The sequence below is a fragment of the Oryx dammah genome, unplaced genomic scaffold, assembly GCF_014754425.2.
Source record: "Oryx dammah isolate SB20612 unplaced genomic scaffold, SCBI_Odam_1.1 HiC_scaffold_24, whole genome shotgun sequence".
Lineage (NCBI taxonomy): Eukaryota > Metazoa > Chordata > Mammalia > Artiodactyla > Bovidae > Oryx > Oryx dammah.
Window position 1 is genome coordinate 71500434 of NW_024070208.1, and position 25799 is coordinate 71526232.

At 37.1% G+C, this 25799-nt stretch overlaps 1 protein-coding gene across 1 annotated transcript in view; it reads right to left on the reverse strand.

Annotated features, from left to right (window-relative positions):
- UGGT2 (UDP-glucose glycoprotein glucosyltransferase 2) overlaps positions 1-25799 on the reverse strand; it is a 137580-nt gene that overhangs the window by 47178 nt on the left and 64603 nt on the right. Inside the window, exons 16-23 of the mRNA XM_040267273.1 lie at positions 22279-22410; positions 18156-18320; positions 17416-17539; positions 17221-17319; positions 11660-11754; positions 10057-10263; positions 7092-7223; positions 795-919 (exon numbers count right to left, since the gene is read on the reverse strand). Of these exons, the coding sequence (XP_040123207.1) occupies positions 795-919; positions 7092-7223; positions 10057-10263; positions 11660-11754; positions 17221-17319; positions 17416-17539; positions 18156-18320; positions 22279-22410 (1079 nt within the window). The remainder of the gene's footprint in view (positions 1-794; positions 920-7091; positions 7224-10056; positions 10264-11659; positions 11755-17220; positions 17320-17415; positions 17540-18155; positions 18321-22278; positions 22411-25799) is intronic.

A 25799-nucleotide genomic window follows, 5' to 3' on the forward strand; every position in this document is an offset into this window, starting at 1 on the left:
GTGTGTGTGTGTGTGTGTGTGGTTTTATGCAGTCTCATTGTCTGTTTAGGTTTGTATAAGCACCACTACTGCTCCATCATCACCAGGGAGTTCCCTGAGATGGCCGGATGGCATCACCCACTCGACAGACATGAATTTGGGTAAACTCTGGGAGTTGGTGATGGATAGGGAGGCCTGGCGTGCTGCGATTCATACAGTCACAAAGAATTGGACACGACTGAGCAACTGAACTGAACTGAACTGAATGAACTAAAGGCAAGTTAACTGTACTTCAGTCATGAAGTATATAAGTGAATTGCAATATATTCACAAAATACTAGAAAGAAATTGAAGTAAATAAGTTCAGTCTATATACATGAAAATGGGAAAATAGATAAAGTTCCTACAGAGGCAGATTGCAAAAGGAGCCTATGTATAATAGTATATCTCTAAAAAAGTCAAGGCTTTAACACAATAAACATTAATAATAGATAATTACATATGAAGCAAAAGTATAAAGGCAAATAGAGGAATCATGCATACAACATTTGAGAAAATGGCTACCTCTTGGGGAGGGAGGAGAATGGGATGGATGGAAAGAAAACAAAAGAGATAGATCCAAGGCAAATAAAATATTAACATCTACAGTTTGGTAGTGGTGAGCAAATGGTATTTTCTACTATTTCTTTATATTCTCTGTATGTCTTTTACTGTATCTTCGGTTGCTACCTGAAACACTTTCTAATCTTAAAAAGAAATCAGAGGCAAAATACCAAACTCCAAAATGAAATGCTCTTATGATTTTAAATACTTACTTCTTTGAGTTGATTTCTGTATTTTCAACAATGTCTTCAATGTTCTCTACTAACTTAGTAAATGTTATCTTTTCCAACAAGTAAAAATCTTCTGCATAGAAGTCTTCACCTAAAGGGCCTAAAAACTTAAAAATAAAAACAATTATATTATCATGTGTCTTCTGTAAGATTCCAATCTGTGACAGGTATTTTCTTATCAAATAGATATTTCTTTAAGCAAAAACTGATTAAACAGATAGTGGTTATATATCCCGCCATTTACTAAATCCACTGGGAAACATAAAAGTATTTCCTCACTTTGAGATTACAAGTTAACATTTATATAAATACCAAAATCAACATGCCAAAAAAAAAAAATCAGCAAATTGTTTCTATTTGAAAGTTTTACTTTGAAACATAATGCTTTCAAAAACCTAAGACTTTTCATTTTAAAGTAAATTATTCAAATAATTATCTATATTCCATAAATCTTTTACTTTCAATATTTACTAATCTCTTAATTGTAGTCCATACTATACATATATCAATATATAAATAAGGCATAAAAGATCAAAACCAAGAGACAAATCACATAATTTCTTAATAATACCAACCATTCTTCATCTAACTGATGTATAAACTGCTGGAGCACAGCAAGGTCATGTAGGTTAGTTTTAAATCAGTAACTGCAGAAGTGGGAAGCTGTAAACTTGCCAGACACCTAATTTCTCAGGATGTCTATCCCATCACAACCACTCCAACTGTGCTACCATTATCATTTTGGGGGGAAGCTAATATGTGCATCATCCTAATAGTATGACCATAATAAGCCTTGATATAGAAGGTGAGCCCTGGCATAGTCTTATGGACAATTAGACTTAAAGACAATTAGAAAACATGTCAACCAGAATTTTTTTTCCCTTGGAAAAAGACCAGAATAAAACAGCTGCAAGTGGATTTTCTTACTTCCCCTTCATATGCTTCTGCAATTAATATTTTATAAAAATTAATAAAGTATAGTTCTTCAATCTTTTTGCATTTGCTCATAACAAAGGTGAAATTAGCTGGAATACTGGCATCCAGCTAAATAAATACCATGTTTCACTTTAAACAAAAAACCTGGTCTCTTAAATGTACAAAAAATAGGTGCTATAATAGTAACATACACATATCAATACTTCATTTCCTTAAGATGACTGTCAATTTTAACTTTCCAAGTACTTTCAATGTTATATTTTTTGGACTATGGATGGGACAGGCCTGGGAAATAGCTGAATTTTATCTATACCACTTCTAGTGACCAAGTAGTTTTTTGTTAATAACTCAAAAAAAGGAAATAAAATCACAAATTATTTTCCTCAGGGAATAACAAGATTGGGAATCTGTACTGATTAAATTCACCAGAAAATTGGCACTATTTTACCTATGTAAGTTCAAACAGCTAGCAGAAACTCTCTTTTTTTCTGTGCTTTAGTTCTTCTACTTAAAGTTGAATGTAATGTTTGTGGAATAAAATGTTAGTGTAAAATCACATAAGGGCCAAATTAAAAGATGGAACATTAGATTTGAAAACCATGTAATAGTACAATAAAACCTATCTGGAGCTTAAATCTTTTTTACAACATTTTGGAAATGTGACTTTTCAGTTAAACAGAATAATTGCTGTAACAGAAATGTACTACCTCCTTTGACAGATCATTAACATTTTAGAAAACTCTGTTAAAATGTTCATGCACATACGGAGTAAAAAAATCTCTCTCTACTTGTTGAAGTTTCATCCACTGGCCCTGACTCTATACTGACTCTCAATGAACATAAAATCTGTCAAAAGTGAAAAGTGAAAGTGAAGTCACTCAGTCGTGTCTGACTCTTTGCGACCCCATGGACTGTAGCCTACCAGGCTTCTCCGTCCATGGGATTTTCCAGGCAAGAATACTGGAGTGGGTTGCCATTGCCTTCTCCCAGAGATCTTCCTGACCCAGGGATGGAACCCGGGTCTCCCACATTGCAGGCAGACTCTTTACCCTCTGAGCCACCAAAATCTGTAAAAGTACCCAGTATTTCTCATGATAGCCTTCAGAGGTTTAGAAAAAAGAAAAGTTAATATTTACTGAAAATTTACTCTGTGTCTAGGGCCATTCTGTGTGTTTTTGGTATAAAAGCATATTTAATCCTCTGACAACTCTGTAAAACATACTATTACTTTTTCTATCGTCCAAATGAACAAATTTTATGACAAAGGTCATATAATTAATGGTGTAACTGGAATCTGAATCCAAACTGTCCTGCTAAAACAAAAAGGCCTTGCTTGTTTCCCTACTCTCTGCTGTGCCATGTCTTTCAGTAATTTGTAAGTATGTGGCATAACCATTGTTCAGTCATTCAGTCATGTCTGACTCTGCAACCTCATGGACTATAGCATGCCAGGCATCCCTGTCCTTCACCATCTCCCAGAGCTTGCTCAAACTCATGTCCACTGAGTTGGTGATGCCATCCAATCATCTCGTTCTCTGCTGTCACCTTATCCTCCTGCTTCAGTCTTTCCCAGCATCAGGGTCTTTTCTAATAAGTCAGTTCTTTGCATCAGGCGGCCAAAGTATTGGAGCTTCAGCATCAGTCCTTCCAATGAATACAGAGGACTGATTTCCTTTAGGACTGACTAGTTTGATCTCCTTTCAGTCCCAGGACTCTCAAGAATCTCCAACATCACAGTTCAGAAACATCAGTTCTTCAGTATTCAGCCTTCTTTATGGTCCAACTCTCACATCCACAGGTGACTACTGGAAAAATCACAGCTTTGACTATAAGGACCTTTGTCGGCAAATTTATTATGTAGTGTAATAAGAATAAATATAATTATATTGGGTTAGCTACAAAGTTCATTCAGATTTTTCTGTAAGATGTTATGGAGAAACTTAAACAAACTTTTTGAACTGTGGTGTTGGAGAAGACTCTTGAGAGTTCCTTGGACTGCAAGGAGATCCAACCAATCCATTCTGAAGGAGATCAACCCTGGGATTTCTTTGGAAGGAATGATGCTAAAGCTGAAACTCCAGTACTTTGGCCACCTCATGCGAAGAGTTGACTCATTGGAAAAGACTCTGATGCTGGGAGGGATTGGGGGCAAGAGGAGAAGGGGATGACAGAGGATGAGATGGCTGGATGGCATCACTGACTCGATGGACGTGAGTCTGAGTGAACTTCGGGAGTTGGCAATGGACTGGGAGGCCTGGCGTGCTGCGATTCATGGGGTCACAAAGAGTTGGACGTGACTGAGCAACTGAAATGAACTGAAACAAACTTTTTGGCCAAACCAACAGCAACAGTATTATTTAGGATTTTATTTAATATTAAAATAGATTTTAAATTCTTTAGCATGTCAGTAAGAAAGTATGAGATCATCAATACTCCCTAGTTTTGATCATTTATAAACAATTTTAACTTTGAATATGTTTCAATTTTGATGTAAATGTTTGGACAGCTTCAAAATGAAGATTGATTCTAAAATGTCAGAATTATTTTGAACATTAAATTATCTGGTTCAGAATTATAGTTACCTGCTACAATTGCTATGATTATTGTGTTTTATAAAAGCATTACTCCTGAAACACAGTAATAAGCTAAGTATTATATTATAGTTCAGAAACTACAGTACTTATTTTCAGATATATCACCCTTTTCTATTCAAACCACAATCCTACAAAGATAATCAAAATTATAATTTTTCATTACTCAACATAAAAAGTCAACATATTTGACTTCCTAACTATCTCCAGTTCTGACCTCTCCCCTGAATTTAAATCACGTCCAATTGCTGACTCAACCAGTCTATTCACAGGTCCAGGATGGAACACTGAGCTCTTACTATATGCAGAACTAAATTCTCTATCTGATCTTCCTTTTCTTCTGAACAAGCCCACTCCTGCAAGTCTTCCTTACCTTAAAACAATGCAACTTCATTCTGCTGGTCATGCAGTTCTCTCACATCCCACAGCAAATCTGTAAGCAATTCCTGTTCACCTTTCCTTCAAAATACATCTCACATCTACTTCTCTCTATTTCCACTAGAGCCATTCTGGTCCAGGCCACCATCAGCTCTCACTTGGTCTACTGTAATAGCTCCTAACTGGCTTCCCAACCTCTACAGTCTATTCTCAATGTAATAGCCACTGCTAACTGCTAAGTTGCTTCAGTTGTGTCCGACTCTGTGCGACCCCAAAGACAGCAGCCCACCAGGCTCCCCTATCCCTGGGATTCTCTAGGCAAGAATACTGGAGTGGGTTGCCATTTCCTTCTCCACTAGTGATCCAAATAAAATATAAGTCAGTTTATGTCAATCCTGTCTCCAGAACAATGAGCTTCTCAGCTCATTCAGTGTAAAACCACACCTGATCTGGCCCCCAGCTACTTCTCTCCTGTTCTCATATCTGCTATTCTTAGAACACACAGACATGAGCTCATCTCAGGACTTTGTACTCCTTGTTCCCTCTACCTAGAACATTCTTCCAGATTTGAAAAACAGTTTGCTGTCTCACCTCTTCTGGTTCTCTGTCCAAATAACCCCATATAAATAAGGACACTATTTTTGTTCCCTGCGCATCACAATGTAAACTCCACAAAAACATGTTTTTTAACTACTATACTCTTGGATTCCAGAAGAATGTTTGGTTCGTGGCAAGACTACAGCTAAATCCTTTTGTCAATTTCAAGGAAAATGAGAAGAAAAGAGTTCTAAAAGAAATAAGCTGCACATAACTATAATATTTATCACTAATATTGATAACAATATTATCATGGTTGAATTATATTAAGCCATGACAAAGAAAACAGAGTAGCTTTTCCATTATGTAAATGAAAAGGCAAATTAACAGATACAGTAGGCTGTAACTTTTTCCTTTTTATCCCTTAAAATGCCTGACAAAGTCAAAGGTAGCCTTATACTTTAAAATTGTTCTAAAAAGTTTTATTTCTTCCCAAAGCAATTGCTAAAGAAAAAAAAGCAACACCATTTTTGGGCTTTCAAATAGCTCACTATCAAAATTCACTAACACTTTACAGTATTGCAATCATAAATGCCAACTGTTGTCACCAATCTTACAGTAGCACTGTACACAGATGCACCTGAGTCTCACTACCGTTAGGATCTAACACAATTAGCACAAGAACTGTTGCACTGAAGAAGAAATACTTAATTTGTGGATGATATGAGTCCCTCATTATTCTCCAATTTCTATTATGTACAGACATAAATCAGAAAGAATAAATAAGCATAATTTTAAGGGAATGATGATATTGGAATGGAGCACAGAGGGAACAGAACTCATAAAAATGTAGAAAACTGAGCTTTGATGATGACTTAGGGATATACAATTTGATGGTTCAAGCAGAGGTATGTCAAACACACTGCATTAGCTGATTTCTAAAAATATTTAAGCACCAGATTCAATTTTAAAAACTTAAATCACACCTGAGAAAGAAAACTAGACTATCATACTAAAAATATTAATAAGTAGCTATTGTCCACTAATTTTGTATGTATCTATTACAACTCCCTAATCAACTGGGAAAATATTTTTAGTATATTAAGAGAAAAAAGTGTGATTATAATTATTTATTCAAAAAACAGATAAGGCTATGCAGAGTAGAAAAGGAGTTGAAGGTGAAACCTTGAGGGTGGGATGGTATGGGAGATAGGAGAAAGATCCAAGAGGGAGAGGACATATGTATACCTATGGCTGATTCATGCTGATGTATGGCAGAAACTAATACAATATTGCAAAGCAATTATCCTCCAATTAAAAATAAATAAATTTTTTAAAAAAGAAAAAATCTTTATTAGGATGGTGGGAGTAAGAGTGACTTTCCCCATAGTTTTTAAAAATTATATTAATACATATAACTTTATACCACAAAACTTACAAAGGTATTATTATTTAATATAATCAATCATAGAAAAAAGCTACAAAAAGAAAAAAGATGTTAAAATGTACTTTATACACACATTTACAACAGTGATTCTCAATTACAACGTTGTAATATATACTAAACTGCTTGTTCTAATGCTTACCTTATAAAAGCTATCCCCAAAGAACATCCTCAGCCACATCCAATATTATCACAGATGGGGTAGGGGTGAAGACACAGGGAGCATGGCATGAACTAGATTATCTCAGAGGCAAGTTTATTTATGCTGAGACCTGTCTGGCGTGAGCACCATCCTCTGTGTGTACTGCATTAGGTGTGTTGTAACAGAAAATGTTTGAGACCTTTGTATCACAGTGTCACTGAAAAAAGGAAGCAATCGCTTTTTCTACTTACCCTCCCATTGCTGATAACACCTTTTTCTCCAGGACTCAATTTAAGTACATCTCGGCAGAACAACTGGTGAGTTCGAAAAATATTCACTCCAATGGTATTATATTTTTTCTCAAAGGCATTCTTATCCATCCCCTAAGGCATAAGTTAAGAATGATAAAACCAACAAGAGAACAGTAAATACAGAAAATATTTTTTTTAACATAGCTTACTTTAATAAGTCATTATAAAACTTAAAATTACATTAACTTTTGATTTTTAAAAGTACCATCTTGTTCTGAAATCACATCTTAAAAAAGAATCCTTCTCAGCAAGGCAATTACAATATTTGTAAATCCTGTTATAAGTAGACAGCTTGCTATTCATTTGTTGAGAATGTAAGGTGGATTACTGATTAATAAAATGCTAGGGAACATTATTTTTAAAAATTTAACATTAAAAAATAAAATACAACGTTAATTAAATTCTGAACTCAGTACTTCCATTTTGGTGTGCTCAACTAAAAAATACTGGTTAGAATAAAAATACTCTGTCTCATTCCAATCCCACAAAACCAGTTTAGTAATAGTGCATTTAAATTCTGAAATACAAAAGTAATATTATCCATCTCAGTGTGTACCAAACATTAAGTGAAAGTCACTCAGTCATGTCCGACTCTTGCAACCCCATGGACTATACAGTTTATGGAATTCTCCAGACCAGGATGCTGAAGTGGCTAGCCTTTCCCTTCTCCAAGGGATCTTCCCAACCCAAGGATCGAACCCAGGTCTCCCTCATTGCAGGTGGATTCTTTCAAACATTAATATGCATACAAATAACCTGGGCGTCTTATTAAAATGTACATTGTACTGGAGTAGATCCAGGGTGGGCCTTGCCTTCTGCATTTTTATCATGTTCCTGGAACACCTACAATATCAGAAAAGGTTCCCTGCCTGACCAAGGCACAGGCACAGGTGGGTACTGAGCTCTAGAAATCTGGCTAGTATGACTGAGAAATTAACTGTAATTTTATTTAAATTTAAAACAGCCACATGAAGTTGGTGGCTACAGTATCAGACAGTGCAGCCCTAGAACTTCACTTTCAGAATCTCTCAGTCATCTCCTCTCTGATCACAAGCTGCTGACCCTCCAGCTCATTCACTCCAGTGTCACCAGAACAACCATTAGTCAACCCTTCAGTCCCTTGATCCAACCACTTATTGTCTATCGTGCTTTCCATATCATAGTTTTCCTCCTAACCAAGCTCTACCTCAGAGCCCTTTACCGTAGGGAAAACAGTGCATGCTCAGTTCCCTTGAATGCCTCCTCTCAGTTATAATCACCTGGCAAAACTTCAACTCTGGTTAAACATAAATCTGTTTACTCTGTGACAGGATCTAAACAATGTTAGGATGGCTGGAGAATCATGTGCGGCCAACACTGATCTCACTTTCAGTTATGGTCACTAATCTCAAGAGAGCCCTCAGAAATTTTCCTATACCACTGTTGATTCACTTTCTCACTCGCAGAACAATAGGAAAATACTTGACATTCTCTGCTCTTTCCTCCAGCCTCTAAGAACACCTCAGTTCAGTTCAGTCGCTCAGTCGTATCCGACTCTTTGCGACCCCATGAACCGCAGCATGCCAGGCTTCCCTGTCCATCACCAACTCCCAGAGCCTACCCAAACTCATGTCCATCGAGTCGGTGATGCCATCCAGCCATCTCATCCTCTGTTGTCCCCTTGTCCTCCTGTCCCCAATCCCTCCCAGCATCAGGGTCTTTTCCAATGAGTCCCTACTCCCATCCTAATACTTAGCTAATGATCTGACCTTTTTTTGAAAACAGAATCAATCAGAAGAGAAGTACTCATCTTGCTACCACCAAATAAATCTACCCTGTTCTTAAAGCAATACTTACAACTTGTGCATTGGGTCCCAGCACCTCTTTTCCACTCAAGAAACATCCTCCCACTTTGCTCCTTTGTCTCTATATCATCGTTTCTCATATTTGGATGGACTGTTTTCATTAGCATACCAAAAAAGTGAAATCCTTCCCTGACCTCAAGTCCTATTCTAGCTACACAGTATTTCTGTTTTCCGCATAGGAAAATTCCTTTAGAAAGCTACGAATACTTGCTGTCTCTTTTCTGATTTCCCTTTCTCTCTTGGCTCTAGTTCACCTTTATACCTACTACTTCATTGAAACTATTATCAGTCACCAACAACTACCTTAACAAATAAAATGGTCCCTTATGAAGCCTAATTTCTAGACATTTGGCATAGCTGACCATGTCCTCCTGTAAATACTTTCTTCAGGCCCACTGTATTCTTGAATCTGGTACATTCTTCTTACAGACTTTCCATGGCTTGATTTCTCATTTCATTCAGAGCTTTGCCCAAACAACAGCTCTTTAGAGATGCCTTCCCTTGACCACTCCAGCTAAAAGAACATCCCTCAAACAGTATACTTTCTTATAATTTTTTTTCTAGCACTACTTGCCTTTTCTTTCCCAATACAATGTAAGTCCATATGAACAGGGATTCTATCTGCCTTGTTCACAAGTATTATCCTCATTGTCTGGGAGTCAATCAATAAATTTTTTGAATGGATTAATGAGTCTTTCTTCCAGAGCATCAGCTTTTACCTTAAAATTTTTCCCTGTACTGGATCCCTTCAGTGAAATAACTGAGGATTATTCACATATTCCTTTAACTCTCAATTCTTCACATAAATAAATACATATCCAAACTAGAAAGCCATTAACTTTAAGATCATTGAGTAGTAGCTGAAATATCTGAAATTCGATACATTCAGTGCTTCTATGCAAAGCCATATCATTCAATGAGGACCTTTCCCACTGTAAAGCTTATGATCCCCATTTGATTATACTTATTGATTTTTTGGCAACATATCTCCAAGCACACTGAAATATTTTTGAAATATGCAACAGACATGTATCTATTATTTCAAACAAATAGCTACTAACCTCAGTAAGCAACGTTTTAATTTTATTTCCAGAGTAAATAGCTGCAGCAGTTTTTTCTTCTGCTAGTTTCCTGAGAAAGTTTCTCAAAAAGCTGTTTTTCAGTGTAAGAAAAGCTGCCAGAATTCCTCTAGAAATAGTTGTGTTTTCTTCATCTATTTTTGATGTAGGATTATAAATAACTCCCAACCGACTATGACCACTTGTTTTCTGCAAAACAAATTTAAAAGTGATAAAGATCAGTATTTTACCTATCCTTTTACAATGGAGTTTTGTAAATCTCATAAAAGTTTTAAAGACTAAAATCATAAAAAGTACACTTGACCCTTAGACAACGCAGGGGTCAGACACACTGATCCCCTGAGCAGTCGAAAATCTACTTATAGTTGGCCCTCCGTATTCAAAGTTCCACATATGTAGAGTCAGCCAACCACAGATGACATAATACTGCAGTATTTACTACTCAAAAAAAATTGTGCATAAGTGGACCCACGCTGTTCAAACCCTGCTGCTGAAAAAGCAAAAGTATATTCTTTGACTACAGTATAATTAAGTTAGAAATCAATCACTAAAAGAAAACTAGAACATCAGTGAGATTTATGAGATCTGGTTTATAGCCCAGCATCTACAAATGTTTTTTAAATGTTGCATTTGTGCTTTGCAAGAACATATTCTATGCAATGTGCATTTTTCTATCAATATTCATTAGGTAAAGTTTGGGGATTTTATTATTCAAATCATCTGTACATCCCTATTGATCTTCTGTTTAGTTGTTTTACTTATTACTGAGATAGATATGTAAAAAACTAGTACAATTGGAGGCTGGCAGATCAAGATCAGTGTGCCAGCATGGTCAGGTGCTGGTGAGGACCCTGTTCTGGGTTGCATTTTCTAATTTCTCCTTGGATCCTTACATGACAGAGAGAGAGTAGACTAGCCCTAGGACCTCTTCTTGTAAGAGCACTAATCCCATTTATGAGGACTCCACCCTTATGACCTAATTACCTCCTAAAGGTCCAATTTCCAAATTTCAGCACATTGAGGATTAGATTTGAACATAAAAATTTTGAAAGAAAAGAAAAAAGTGTTAGTCCCTCAGTAGTGTGCAACTCTGTGTGATCCCATGGACTGCAGCCTGCCAGGCTCCTTTGCCCATGGAATTCTCTAGGCAAGAATGCTGGAGTGGTTTGCCATTTCCTTCTCCAGGGGATCTTCCCCACCCAGGGATCAAACCTGAGTCTCCTGCATTGCAAGAAGATTCTTTACCATCTGAGCCACCAGGGAAGCCCTATAAATTTTGGTGGGGACACAAACGTTCAGCACATACAGGCTACTAGATATGTACATGTATGTCTAACAGCAAGGACTAGAAGAGAATGTACAAGTCATGAATCACAGAAGACATTTAGGGCTGTCTTTTCTGGGGCAAGGTCACCTATCTTACATGGAGAAAGAATCTGAATTTTTGACTTAGCACCATGTTCTAACCAAGTTAAGGAACTGAAAACGTTAACATGAAGGAAAATAAAGACTTAATGAATGTTTTTCATACTGCTTTCTCAAAATTACAACACATTAATTTTGTAGAAAGTATCCAAATACTCACCATGTGATTTAATGCATTAAAAAGCAGTTTTCTCCCAGATGGTTTGTCAAAATCAGCAACAATCCAGAAAGTAACTGAAGAAATTACATAGTCATCTGAAAGTTTCAAACAGTATAAACTAATTCTTAAAATCAAAGCAAAGACAGGAACATTTCCAGTTAACAAAATATATAAAAATAATAATTTTTAAAATGAATCATTTTGAAAATAAGCAAATACTGGTAAAAATTAAACACACACAGAGTGAAATACATAGAAGATGTTAACAGTAACTCATTTATAAACTTTGTATAAATTCAGATACCAAAAAGAAAGACTAGTCCCCAAGAAATACATCTATGGGATACTTTTGTCAGTAGAGAAAATTTTATTATGCTTATCAAGGTTCTACTGTTGGCATGCAAAATTGCCTTCCAGCTACATATGTAAAAACAATGATATTTATACCTTACATAATGTAAAACCACACACAATAAATTAGCAGCAGATACTGGAAACAGCAATATTTCATGTATTTCCAAAATTCTGGCTATTGTTCATTTAGTCTGATTTACATCATCTTGTGCCAAAAACATCAATATATTTTTTTTCCAGAAACATCTGAAAATCTGGAAGCCACAAGATGAAACCATTTTTAATTCTGCAGTCACAGTTAAATGGGTTTCATTTCATCCAACCTCAGCATGTAACATCTGAAATAATACTTGTCTGGCTATCATTAAACCTATACAAAAATTAGTCCCTTAGATCACATGACCCACTTAAAATAACTGTAAAAAGTCTGCTACACCAAAAACTTACACCTAAACAGATGAGAAGCTACAGTTATCATCACTCTTGTTGTTCAATCACTAAGTCGTGTCTGACTCTTTTTAACTCCATGGACTGCAGCAAGCCAGGCTTCCCTGTCCTGCACCATCTCCTGGAGTTTACTCAAACTCATATCCACTGAGTAGGTGATGCTACTGTACCATACCCAGTAATATGTAATTATGCAAAAACTGGCTTTGGTTAATGAAAAAAACATGTAACAAAATGAAGGACAACACTGATTCTCCTTGCAATCCTTCAGAAGCAATTTAATAGTAATGCAGTGGTGGCACATTCTTTTCAAAGAAAGGTAAAGAATTCTCATGCCTTCTTAAATGTCAGCACTTTTACAATTACAAATAGTAAACTGAGAAATACTTCAAAGATGCTAATCAAGTTTCTCCCAATTTTATATTTCTTTCAGTTCAGTTCAGTCGCTCAGTCGTGTCCGACTCTTTGCGACCCCATGAACCGCAGCATGCCAGGCCTCCCGGTCCATCACCAACTCCCGGGTAAACACAAACTCATATCCATCGAGTCGGTGATGCCATCCAGCCATCTCATCCTCTGTTCTCCCCTTCTCCTCCTGCCCTCAATCCCTCCCAGCATCAGGGTCTTTTCAAATGAGTCAACTCTTTGCGTGAGATGGCCAAAGTATTGGAGTTTCAGCTTTAGCATTAGTCCTTCCAAAGAAATCCCAGGACTAATCTCCTTCAGGATGGACTGGTTGGATCTCCTTGCAGTCCAAGGGACTCTCAAGAGTCTTCTCCAACACCACAGTTCAAAAGCATCAGTTCTTCGGTGCTCAGCCTTCATCACAGTCCAACTCTCACAGCCACACATGACCACTGGAAAAACCATAGCCTTGACTAGACAGACCTTTGTTGGCAAAGTAATGTCTCTGCTTTTTAATATGCTATCTAGGTTGGTCATAACTTTCCTTCCAAGGGGTAAGCGTCTTTTAATTTCATGGCTGCAATCACCATCCGTGGTGATTTTGGAGCCCCACTGTTTCCACTGTTTCCCCATCTATTTGCCATGAAGTGATGGGACCAGATGCCATGATCTTCGTTTTCTGAATGTTGAGCTTTAAGCCAACTTTTTCAGTCTCCTCTTTCACTTTCAACAAGAGGCTTTTTAGTTCCTCTTCACTTTCTGCCATAAGAGTGGTATCATCTGCATATCTGAGGTTATTGATATTTCTCCCGGCAATCTTGATTCCAGCTTGTGCTTCTTCCAGCCCAGCATTTCTCATGATGTACTCTGCATATAAGTTAAATAAGCAGGGTGACAATATACAGTCTTGACGTACACCTTTTCCTATTTGGAACTGCCGGGAGCCAGCATGGGAGATCCCACCCATGATAAGGTCACGCAGAGAGGCCTGATGGGCAAGGCAAGTCAGGTCTCAAGGGGTCCTCTGTCTGAGCATCTACCCCGAAACCAAAATCTGTCTGTTTACTGTCTGCTATACTATACTCTTCTGACATTACCACCTTTTCTCTAGAAAGAGTTAATTCAGAGCTCCAGTTAACAGTCTGCATATAAAAAGAATGTCTGGGTTTAAACCCCTTTGATGGCTTTCTAACTTATCTGACCCGTCTGCCCGGACTTTACAATTTGTAGATTGTTTACAGCCCGCAACCTTGAAAGGCACAAAGCTTAAAGCATCTTAAAGATATAGAGCCTTTTAGAGCTAAGAATTAGTTTGGTGAAGGGTTCCATTGCTGAGTTAATGTTTGCTGCCAGGCCTCCATATCCTTTATCTTTTAGACACCTGGGAGGATATTAATCAATGTAATTGGGATGCAGAAATAAGAATATAGTAGTTTTGATGTTAACAATACTAAACTTTTGAGTTAATTAATTTTCTCTTTGTTATAAATCACTGTACTCCACTTTCTTGTTATAAATTGTTGTATCCTTGCTATGTAAAAATGTAACTTTATTTAGTGCTTTCTGAGAGTGACACCAGACTTTGGGAAGAACAACACTATTACCCTTATCAGAAAAGGGCTGTAAAATGTTAATTGGCCTTCTGGCCGAAAGATGATGTAAATCACCTAAGACTTATGTATGCAACTAGGTATGCAGAGAGAAAGCCTGGTCTCGGTAAGAGTCAGGGCTGTTGACACTACATAATTTTGTATTATCCATTGATCTCTACGTACAACCAAAAAGTATAAAAAGCCTTTCAAACAATAAAGGATAGACCAGTTTCTCTGACCAGCTCCTTGAACTGGTTTCTTGGAAGTGTGGCTCCCTCCGTGTCGAGTCTCTCTCTCTCTTTCTACCTCTCCCTCCCTCTCTCTTTTAAAGGCTAAATTCCCATCTGGGGCATAGAGGCTCTCTAAGTCTACTTACTTGCCCTGACTTTTAAGATCCACACGAAAGGGAGCCTAAGGTGGGGTACCCTCCACTATTCAAGTGGGCACCGGTGGCCTAATGTAGACAATACAAGTTCCTTGTCTTGGAACTTTATTAATTCTCCATGTAAACCAAGTTATTCAGCCTCTTTACTCCACTAAATTTCCCACTACACTATTCCTTCCTAATCTCTCTTTTATATTTCTAAATAAGTAAGTTTTTCCTCGCCTACTCCGTCTCCCCTTCAAATTACCCTAGATCCACCAGGGCAAGACCCCGATAAGTCTGTTGTTCCATGTCTAGTTCTAACTGTTGCTTCCTGACCTGCATACAGATTTCTCAAGAGGCAGGTCAGGTGGTCTGGTATTCCCAGCTCTCTCAGAATTTTCCACAGTTTATTGTGATCCACATAGTCAAAGGCTTTGGCATAGTCAATAAAGCAGAAATAGATGTTTTTCTCGAACTCTCTTGCCCTTTTGATGATCCAGTGGATGTTGGCAATTTGATCTCTGGTTCCTCTGCCTTTTCTAAAACCAGCTTGAACATCTGGAAGTTCACGGTTCACGTATTGCTGAAGCCCGGCTTGCAGAATTTTGAGCATTACTTTACTAGTGTGTGAGATGAGTGCAATTGTGCAGTAGTTGGAGCATTCTTTGGCATTGCCTTTCTTTCGATTGGAATGAAAATTGACCTTTTCCAGTCCTGTGGCCACTGCTGAGTTTTCCAAATTTGCTGGCATATTGAGTGCAACACTTTCACAGCATCATCTTCCAGCATTTGTAATAGCTCACCTGGAATTCCATCACCTCCACTAGCTTTGTTCGTAGTGATGCTTTCTAAGGCCCACTTGACTTCCCATTCCAGGATGTCTGTCTCTAGGTGAGTGATCATACCATCATGATTATCTGGGTCATGAAGATCTTTTTGGTACAGCTCTTCTGTGTATTCTTGCCACCTCTTGTCAATATCTTCTGCTTCTGTTAGGTCCCTACCATTTCTGTCCTTTATCGAGCCCATCTTTGCATGAAATATTCCCTTGGTAGTTCTAATTTTCTTGAAGAGATCTCTAGTCTTTCCCATTCTATTGTTTTCCTCTATTTCTTTGCACTGAATGCTGAGGAAGGGTTTCTTATCTCTCCTTCCTATTCTTTGGAACTCTGCATTCAGATGCTTATATCTTCCTTTTTCTCCTTTGCTATTTGCTTCTCTTCTTTTCACAGCTATTTGTAAGGTCTCCTCAGACAGCCATTCTGCTTTTTTGCATTTCTTTTTCTTGGGGATGGTCTTGATCCCATACAAATAAAGAAATAAGGTGTTTCTTAGTTAATTATTCTTTTAAATTGCAAGAGATTTAATCTAAGGGCATTAATTATAGGCTAACTTACTCTCTTCTGATGCCCCAAAGCAATTTTTGAAATACAATACAGAACCTGATAAACATATTTCTTCTATTTTTTCATTCCCTGTTTCTCTACTTTTCCCTTCACTTGACACATTCAGGACCTTAGCCTGACATACAATGGAACTGAATTATATTTTATTATTTGTTGAATTTCTTGTAGACAGACCAGTTTATGAACATAAAATCACAGATCTGTTAGAAAGTAATTCAAAGGTCCTAATTTGCATTCACCCCATAGCATTCTCAAAAACTAGCTGTCTGCTTAAATCTCTCTCATATATAAAAATTACCCCTATTTCACAGTAATTTCATCTTTAGATCACTCATTGACAGAAAGTTACCACTTTATATAACAACATAAAAATCAGCTTTCTTTTATGTTTCATGCATGGGTTCTCTGTGTTCTCTCCAGAACAAAGTAGGTCAAACAAAACAAAGTGAAACTCAAACCAACCAAACTGCATTATCTGAAAAGTTCATGGTATCTCAGAAGTCTGGGGTCATATTACAGTTTTCCTATCTAGGCTAAATCCTTATTTCCAAAGATGTTCCTGTCTTGATCCCCCTTCCTCTGGATATGACCTCTATCCTAAGCAAAACATTCAGACACTGTTTAACCAGAATGCAGACCTATTCTCCTCTCATCTGGGGATTATACTTTTACTCACACCTTATAAGATTATCAGGTTACTTAATCTTTAAAGTGTTTTACCACCTTCCTAAAAAGGAGAATAACTGAATAGCTTGCTTAAAAAAAAAGGCAAAGAAATAAGATTAACCCCTCAGCATATATGATTAGCTAGGATAGGCGGCATTTTTCTCAGCAAAATCCTTTTATCCTAACAATTTACAAATTCTCAAATTGAAAACCAGGCCTCTAATCAAATATCAACATACAAAAATGCGTTATGGAAACATTTAATAAAATTATTAACTTTTACCATTTAGGAATAAATTCAGGAAAATGAAATATGCTTATTACCTCCTTCAGTTACATAGTGCATGTTCTCTGCAATTACAGCACTCTTATCTTGTGTATCCAAGAAGGAGAAAGTAGAGAAATCTTCAACATCAGCAGTTACTAAAAATTTTAATATTAAATGTTAAATAATGAATTAATAAAACATTCACAACTCAATAAACATTTGTAGAAAAGTACAGGGAAGGATTATTTTACCTGATGTAGATATCAAATTAAGGTACTGCCATTTATTGTTCAAAATCAAAGGATTTATCCGGGGCACAACATTATTTTTACCCATCAGGAAGTCAACTGCATTTATTCGATCATTTAAGGCACCCTAAAATAACAAAATATTATTTAGGTAATATAGGCAATTTATATGCATATGTTTTAATATGATGCAGGGAATACATTTAAAGATTACTTAATCTAAAATAGATGATTTGGGAGAATGGCATTGAAACATGTATAATATCATGTAAGAATCGAATCGCCAGCCTATGTCCGATGCAGAATACAGCCTGCTTGGGGCTAGTACACGGGGATGACCCACAGAGATGTTATGGGGAGGGAGGAGGGAGGGGGGTTCATGTTTGGGAACGCATGTACACCCGTGGTGGATTCATGTCAATGTATGGCAAAACCAATACAGAATTGTAATGTAAAATAAAGTAAAAACAGAAAAAAAAAAAGATTACTTAATCGAAAATAAGTCAATTTAAGATTCTTATAATAAAGTTTCCTGTAACACTTTGGAGTTTCTTTCCAATTAAGCAATTTTTAGATGTAATTATGCACAGATAAATTTAATTACTACTTTAAAAAGCACTACTAAATGATTAGAATGGAAACTTTTATGCAATTAACTTTAGCTATTAAGATAGTTCTAATGTAATACAGAAATAATTTATAAATATCACTCATCATACATTTTCTCATACATGCTTACCTACCATAAAAACTTCCTTTTGTAAATACGCAGTTGTAGCCATCATTCTGTGAAGAACAGCCATTTCTAGTTCCTTAAAATTTAGCTCTTCACGGTGAAAGGATTCACCATTATAAAGCGCTTGAGGCAAAGGACCCAAGCCAGTCATCTTATAAAAGTTTGTTCCTGCCTATTCAATTAAACAAATACCAGAGAGTTAAGCAGAATATGTCTGTCTGAAAAAGAAATACATAAATAAAGGGACTGCCACATTTTTGTATGTCATAGAAAAATGTTAGTTTTGCTAATTTTATCTGTTCTTTACAACACTACTTAAAGGAAGGTAATTTACCTACAGAGAACAAGTCAGAAAACTTTTTTTAAAAGGGCCAGGCACATATTTTAGGTTTTGTGAGCCATCTGGTCTCTGACACAACTACTCAATCGTGATGTTACAGTGCAAAAGCAGTGACACACAACACATGAACGAATGAACCTGGCTGTTTCCAACAACCTGTTTTATAAAAACAGGTGGAAAAACAGGTGGTGGAAAGGCTGGATTTGGCTCAGGGGCTGTAGTCTGCTGGCCTTTGATAGAGGGTATGACTTTACTTTAAAAAACACATCTACCTGCGTAAGAGGTTAATTTATCTCTATGCTCATTTGTTTAGTAAACATTCATTGAATTCATGTGTTTGGCTAGACTGTGAGTACAAAGCTAAACTATCTGCCTTCAAGGGGCTCACATATATACAAGCAAAACTGAGGCCATACACCAGGTTTTATGGGAGCCCAGAAAAGAAGTGACAAAGTTTGAGTGTGGAGAGAAGGGATCATAGAAACCCTCTTCAGGGAATAACAGCAAAATCTTAAAGGACAAGTAAAAATTTGCTTGTCCTTTAAAAGTGGAGAAAGACATTCCAAGCGAAAACAGATAGCACTGCAAGGAACAGAAGGGAAAAGAGAGTATGGTACATTCAGGTAATGGCAAACAGTTTTCTGTGTTTAAAGTGGGAGGAGTTATTAATATGTAGGGAGAAGATATTCGGCCACAGGAGTGGAGGGGCTAGATCATGAAGGTCTTCAGCATCTAGATTTTATCTTGTATGATACAGTATCACTAATAATTAATTCATCACTACTCAACACTATGTATCATTAAAACTGTCATGATAGCCAACATATTAATAATTACTCTCTGAAGCTAAGTACTATTATTATATTCACTTTATAGATGATGAAACAGAGAGTCACTTACAATGTCATATAACTACTACATTTTGGAAACAGAATTTGTACTTACAAGTGTGTGACAAATAGTCTGAACTTGTAACCACTTAACTATATTCTCTGAGCTATATTACATATATATATAACTGTATATATATGCCAGGAGAAGTATCAGTAACCTCAGATATGCAGACACCACACTTACGGCAGAAATAAAAGAAGAAGTAAAGAGCCTCTTGATGAAAATGAAAGTTCAGTTCAGTTCAGCTGCTCAGTCGTGTCCGACTCTTTGTGACCCCATGAATCGCAGCACGCCAGGCCTCCCTGTCCATCACCAACTCCCGGAGTGCACTCAGACTCACGTCCATCGAGTCCGTGATGCCATCCAGCCATCTCATCCTCAGTTGTCCCCTTCTCCTCCTGCCCCCAATCCCTCCCAGCATCAGAGTCTTTTCCAATGAGTCAACTCTTCACATGAGGTGGCCAAAGTACTGGAGTTTCAGCTTTAGCATCATTCCTTCTAAAGAAATCCCAGGGTTGATCTCCTTCAGAATGGACTGGTTGGATCTCCTTGCAGTCCAAGGGACTCTCAAGAGTCTTCTCCAACACCACAGTTCAAAAACATCAATTCTTTGGCACTCAGCCTTCTTCACAGTCCAACTCTCACATCCATACCTGACCACAGGAAAAACCATAGCCTTGACTAGATAGACCTTAGTCGGCAAAGTAATGTCTCTGCTTTTGAATATACTATCCAGGTTGGTCATAACTTTTCTTCCAAGGAGTAAGCATCTTTTAATTTCATGGCTGCAGTCACCATCTGCAGTGATTTTGGAGCCCCCCAAAATAAAGTCTGACACTGTTTCCACTCTTTCCCCGTCTATTTCCCATGGAGTGATGGGACCATATGCCATGATCTTCGTTTTCTGAATGTTGAGCTTTAAGCCAACTTTTTCACTCTCCTCCTTCACTTTCATCAAGAGGCTTTTTAGTTCCTCTTCACTTTCTGCCATAAGGGTGGTGTCATCTGCGTATCTGAGGTTATTGATATTTCTCCCGGCAATCTTGACTCCAGCTTGTGTTTCTTCCAACTCTGCATATAAGTTAAACAAGCAGGGTGACAATATACAGCCTTGACGTACTCCTCTTCCTATTTGGAACCAGTCTGTTAAAGAAGAGAGTGAAAAAGTTGGCTTAAAGCTCAACAATAAGATCATGGAATCTGGTCACATCACTTCATGGCAAATGGATGGGAAAACAGTGACAGACTTTATTTTTGGGGGCTCCAAAATCACTGCATATGGTGACTGCAGCCATGAAATTAAGAGATGCTTGCTCCCTGGAAGAAAAGTTATGACCAATCTAGACAGCATATTAAAAAGCAGAGACATTACTTTGCCAACAAAGGTCTGTCTAGTCAAGGCTATGGTTTTTTCCAGTAGTCATGTAAGTAAGAGTTGGACTGTGATGAAAGCTGAGCACTGAAGAATTGATGCTTTTGAACTGTGGTGTTGGAGAAGACTCTTGAGAGTCCCTTGGACTACAAGGAGATCCAACAGAGAAATATCAATAACCTCAGATATGCAGATACCACCACCCTTATGGCAGAAAGTGAAGAACTAAAAAGCCTCTTGACGAAAGTGAAAGAGGAGAGTGAAAAAGCTGGCTTAAAGCTCAACATTCAGAAAACTAAGATCATGGCATCCGGTCCCATCACTTCATGGCAGATAGATGGGGAAACAGTGGTAACAGTGGCTGACTTTATTTTTCTGGGCTCCAAAATCACTGCAGATGGTGACTGTAGCCATGAAATTAAAAGATGCTTGCTCCTTGTAAGGAAAGTTATGACCAAGTTAGACAGCATATTAAAAAGCAGAGACATTACTTTGTCAACAAAGGTCCATCTGGTCAAGACTATGGTTTTTCCAGTGGTCATGTATGGATGTGAGAGTTGGACTATAAAGAAAGCTGAGCGCAGAAGAATTGATGCTTTTGAACTGTGGTGTTGGTGAAGACTCTTGAGAGTCCCTTGGACTGCAAGGAGATCCAACCAGTCCATCCTAAAGGAGATCAGTCCTGGGTGTTCATTGGAAGGACTGATGTTGAAGCTGAAACTCCAATACTTTGGGCACCTGATGTGAAGAGCTGACTCATGGGAAAAGACCCTGATGCTGGGAGGGATTGAGGGCAGGAGGAGAAGGGGACAACAGAGGATGAGATGGCTGGATGGCATCATCAACTCGATGGACACAGGTTTGGGTCAACTCCGGGAGTTGGTGATGGACAGGAATGTATGGCGTGCTGCGGTTCATGGGGTCGCAAAGAGTCAGACATGACTGAGCGACTGAACTGAAGGAAGTACATATACTTATATCTTCTTCTTGGACTGATCCCTTGATCATTATATGATATCCTCCTTTGTCTCTTATTTCAGCCTTTGTTTTAAACTCTATTTCATCTGACGTAACTGGTCCCTGGATTTCTTCTCATCTCCATTGCACAGAATATCTATTTAATTCCCTCACTTTCAGTCTGTGTGTATCTTCAGATCTGAAGTTAAGTCTCTTGGAGGCAGCTTATACACAAGTCTTGCTTGTATATCCATCTGGTTACTGTCCTTTGATTGAACCTTTTAGTCCATTTACATGTTAGTAATTATTGGTAGGTATGTACATATTGCCACTTTGTTAATTGTTTTAATGATTTTCTACATTATTAGTTCTGAGAAGTAACTTTTTTGATGTCAATAGTGGTAACTTAAACACTGTATAAAATATGTCATTCAAAGGTATAAATTTCCCTTTTTTTAACGTTTAAAATCTAAATCTGATTGTAGAGTTAGTTATATTAAGATCATTTATTCATGAGATAATAAAAGTTTCTTCATCATATTTTTAAAAATTTGCATTCCAACTTACCTTTCTTTCACCATCATATTTAGAATCAATTCCCAAAATATCCAAAATATTAGCATGAGGAAACTTATTTTGGAGAACACGCTTCACATTGTTCACAGTGAGTATTTTGTGATTCTCCACTTTTTGGTACATCTGTGAAAATAAAGATATTATGGTTTTCATCTTACAGTAATTAGTTTTATTTCTTTTCCTTAGCATGAATATTTACAAAGAACTTATTTTATATTTTCTAAGTTCTAAGCATATTACATACATACATTTATATACACACACTTACCCCCACATACAGAGATAAGCAAACTATTTTAATAATAAAATCTATTCTCTTCTACTAAAAATGGTATTGTGAACATTCTATAGCTTTCAAAATACTGTATCAAGTTTCTATGTTAGTCTATTTTGATCAAGCCAGGCCCTATAATTCTTAATAAAACAATGGATACCTTTATTTTAAAAGATATATACACACACACACACAAATAGTTTAAATGACTTATTTCAGAAACGCTTATTTTCATTTCCAATTGCTCTTTGGTAAATATCTTAACTAGCTTTTTTTCTATACATCCATTCTTTCTCCAGTCTCAAATACTTTAATCATACTGGCAGAAAGTAAGCTGTTACCCCTTTATTTTTTCCCCATTTCCCCCTTCACTATACATCTTCTACTATGACCCTGTTATGGCACTGTTCCACATGGGGAAAACAGACAGCTCTGCCTCAAGATGGTACTTCTCAGCAGATGAGTTACTGAAACATTAACATGAACTTGAGCCAAGACATTCTGGGGAAAGAGCCTACCAAGCAGAGGGGAAAAACTAGTAAGTACAAACATCATTAGGTAGTATTTTGACATATCAAATAAGAATATTATTTTTAGTCCCAATTCACTTGAAGTATTATTGCCAGAGACAATCCTCATATTATGACTGACAGAATCTTCATATTATTCTTCAGAGTAAGGAATTAGCATTCTGCAATTTCTTTTTATCACTATAAACTGTGTAACCTATCCTTTTAAGAGGTGACAGATCTAAAAGCAGCTCTCAGAGTTTGATTTTATGAGTCTCTCAGTTTATGAGGAAGTTTTCTCCTTATATTGAAGTAGAACATACTATGATCTTAATAACTCAAAAAAAGGGGGAAAGTACAGCCTTCTGTAAAACATAAACAGTGATTAGAAAATAAGATTCTGAATAAAGCAAAAGTTATATATGAAAAGTCTTTGAGGTCAGTCATTTTACTAATTTGTTACTTTAAAAATATTAGGTATTCCTAAGGTATCTAAGTTAATCAGAATGTCTTACATAAGCTATTTTAGATATATAACAATTCAATCTTCTTATATACAATTTCAAAATTTTGTTTTTTTGAGGAATTTGCGATGCCATGCAATTTATTCACATTTTACATAACACAGTTTATATGCAAATGTTTATTAAAAATGCAATTTTTTAAACCAACTCTGTTCCTATGGAAAGCAAAAGACTGTGTGCAATCTAAATATATTAATACATTATGAGAATTTAAGACCTGAAATAAAAATATAAATCCTTTCATTTTCATTAACATGTGTATGTAACATCTTGTAAGCACAAAAGAGAGATTTTCAATCTTGTGAAATTTATAATCCAGTTAGGAAGGCAAACTTGCAGATACGTAAGTACTGTAATCCAAATATTACAGACTTACACCTTTGAACATCATACATAAATTTCAACTTTTTGTGATTCAATCTCCAATTGCTTGGCTTCAGAATGTCTACATTTTTTTCCCAAACTTTAAACTTTCTATTTTGTATTGGTGTATTTGCTTCCCTGGTGGCTCAGATGATAAAGAATCTGCCTGCACTGCAGGAGACCCAGGTTTAATCCCAGGGTTGGGAGGATGCCCTGGAGAAAGACATGTCCGAGTCCAGTATTCTTGCCTTGAAAATCCCAAGGACGGAGAAGCCTGGGAAGCTCTGGTTCATAGAGTTGCAAAGAGTTGGACATGACAGAAGTGACTTAGCACACATGCATAGTCTATTAACAATGTTGTGGTAGCTTCAGGTGAATAGCAAAGGGACTCAGCCATATATAATTTTAAGAACTGTTATGTAACTTGGTAAGCAAAAAAAGTATGGGACATTATGAAGTATAACTAACAAAATGAACCATCTCCACGAACAAAGCAGGTAACACTGAAAAGGAACATCACTGTGGATTATAATATCAGTTAAGTTCAGTCACTCAGTCGTGTCTGACTCTTTGCGACTCCATGAATCGCAGCACGCCAGGCCTCCCTGTCCATCACCAACTCCTGGAGTTTACTCAAACTCAGGTCCATTGAGTCGGTGATGCCATCCAGCCATCTCATCCTCTGTCGTCTCCTTCTCCTCCTGCCCCCTATCCCTCCCAGCATCAGAGTCTTTTCCAGTGAGTCAACTCTTCGCATGAGGTGGCCAAAGTACTGGGGTTTCAGCTTTAGCATCATTCCTTCTAAAGAATACCCAGGACTGATCTCCTTTAGAATGGGCTGGTTGGATCTCCTTGAAGTCCAAGGGATTCTCAAGAGTCTTCTCCAACACCACAGTTCAAAAGCATCAATTCTTCAGTGCTCAGCTTTCTTCACAGTCCAACTCTCACATCCATACATGACTACTGGAAAAACCATAGCCTTGACTAGACAGAACTTTGTTGGCAAAGTAATATCTCTGCTTTTGAATATGCTATCTAGGTTGGTCATAACTTTTCTTCCAAGGAGTAAGCATCTTTTAATTTCATGGCTGCAGTCACCATCTGCAGTGATTTTGGAGCCCCAAAAAATAAAGTCTGATACTGTTTCCACTGTTTCCCCATCTATTTCCCATGAAGTGATGGGACCAGATGCCATGATCTTAGTTTTCTCAATGTTGAGCTTTAGGCCAATTTTTTCACTCTCCTCTTTCAAGAGGCTTTTTAGTTCCTCTTCACTTTCTGCCATAAGGGTGGTGTCATCTGCATATCTGAGGTGATTGATATTTCTCCCGGCAATCTATCGGTGAAGCACAATTTTCCTCCCAATGTCATCTCCCTCTGTTCCTCAGAAGCAAGCATCATCTTGTTTCTGTTTTACCATTTCCTTACCTTTTAAGTTCTAGAGTTTTATCTGCATGTATTTCCAGGCACTATGATATGTAGTTTTGTTTGCTTTTTGAGCTTTAAACAGTACATGGTAATATGTTGGCCTTCTATACTTTCATTATGCCTCTAATACATCCATAATTTTAGCATATCATGATCCATCATGTGAAATGATTAAGTTTTACTGATTAATATGGATTATATATATATATAGTATACCAATATACCATATATATGCAGTTTCCGGTTTGTTGCTATTGTGCATGATTCTGCTAATAGTCTCCTACAGCAACGATTTGTCTCAAAGTGTGTGTGTGAATGTGTGTAGGGAATATGCAAATTTAACTTCAAATTTTGAAGAACTACAATTGTTTCTCAAAGTGGTTATATCAATGCATATTCTTAGAGGCAGTGTAA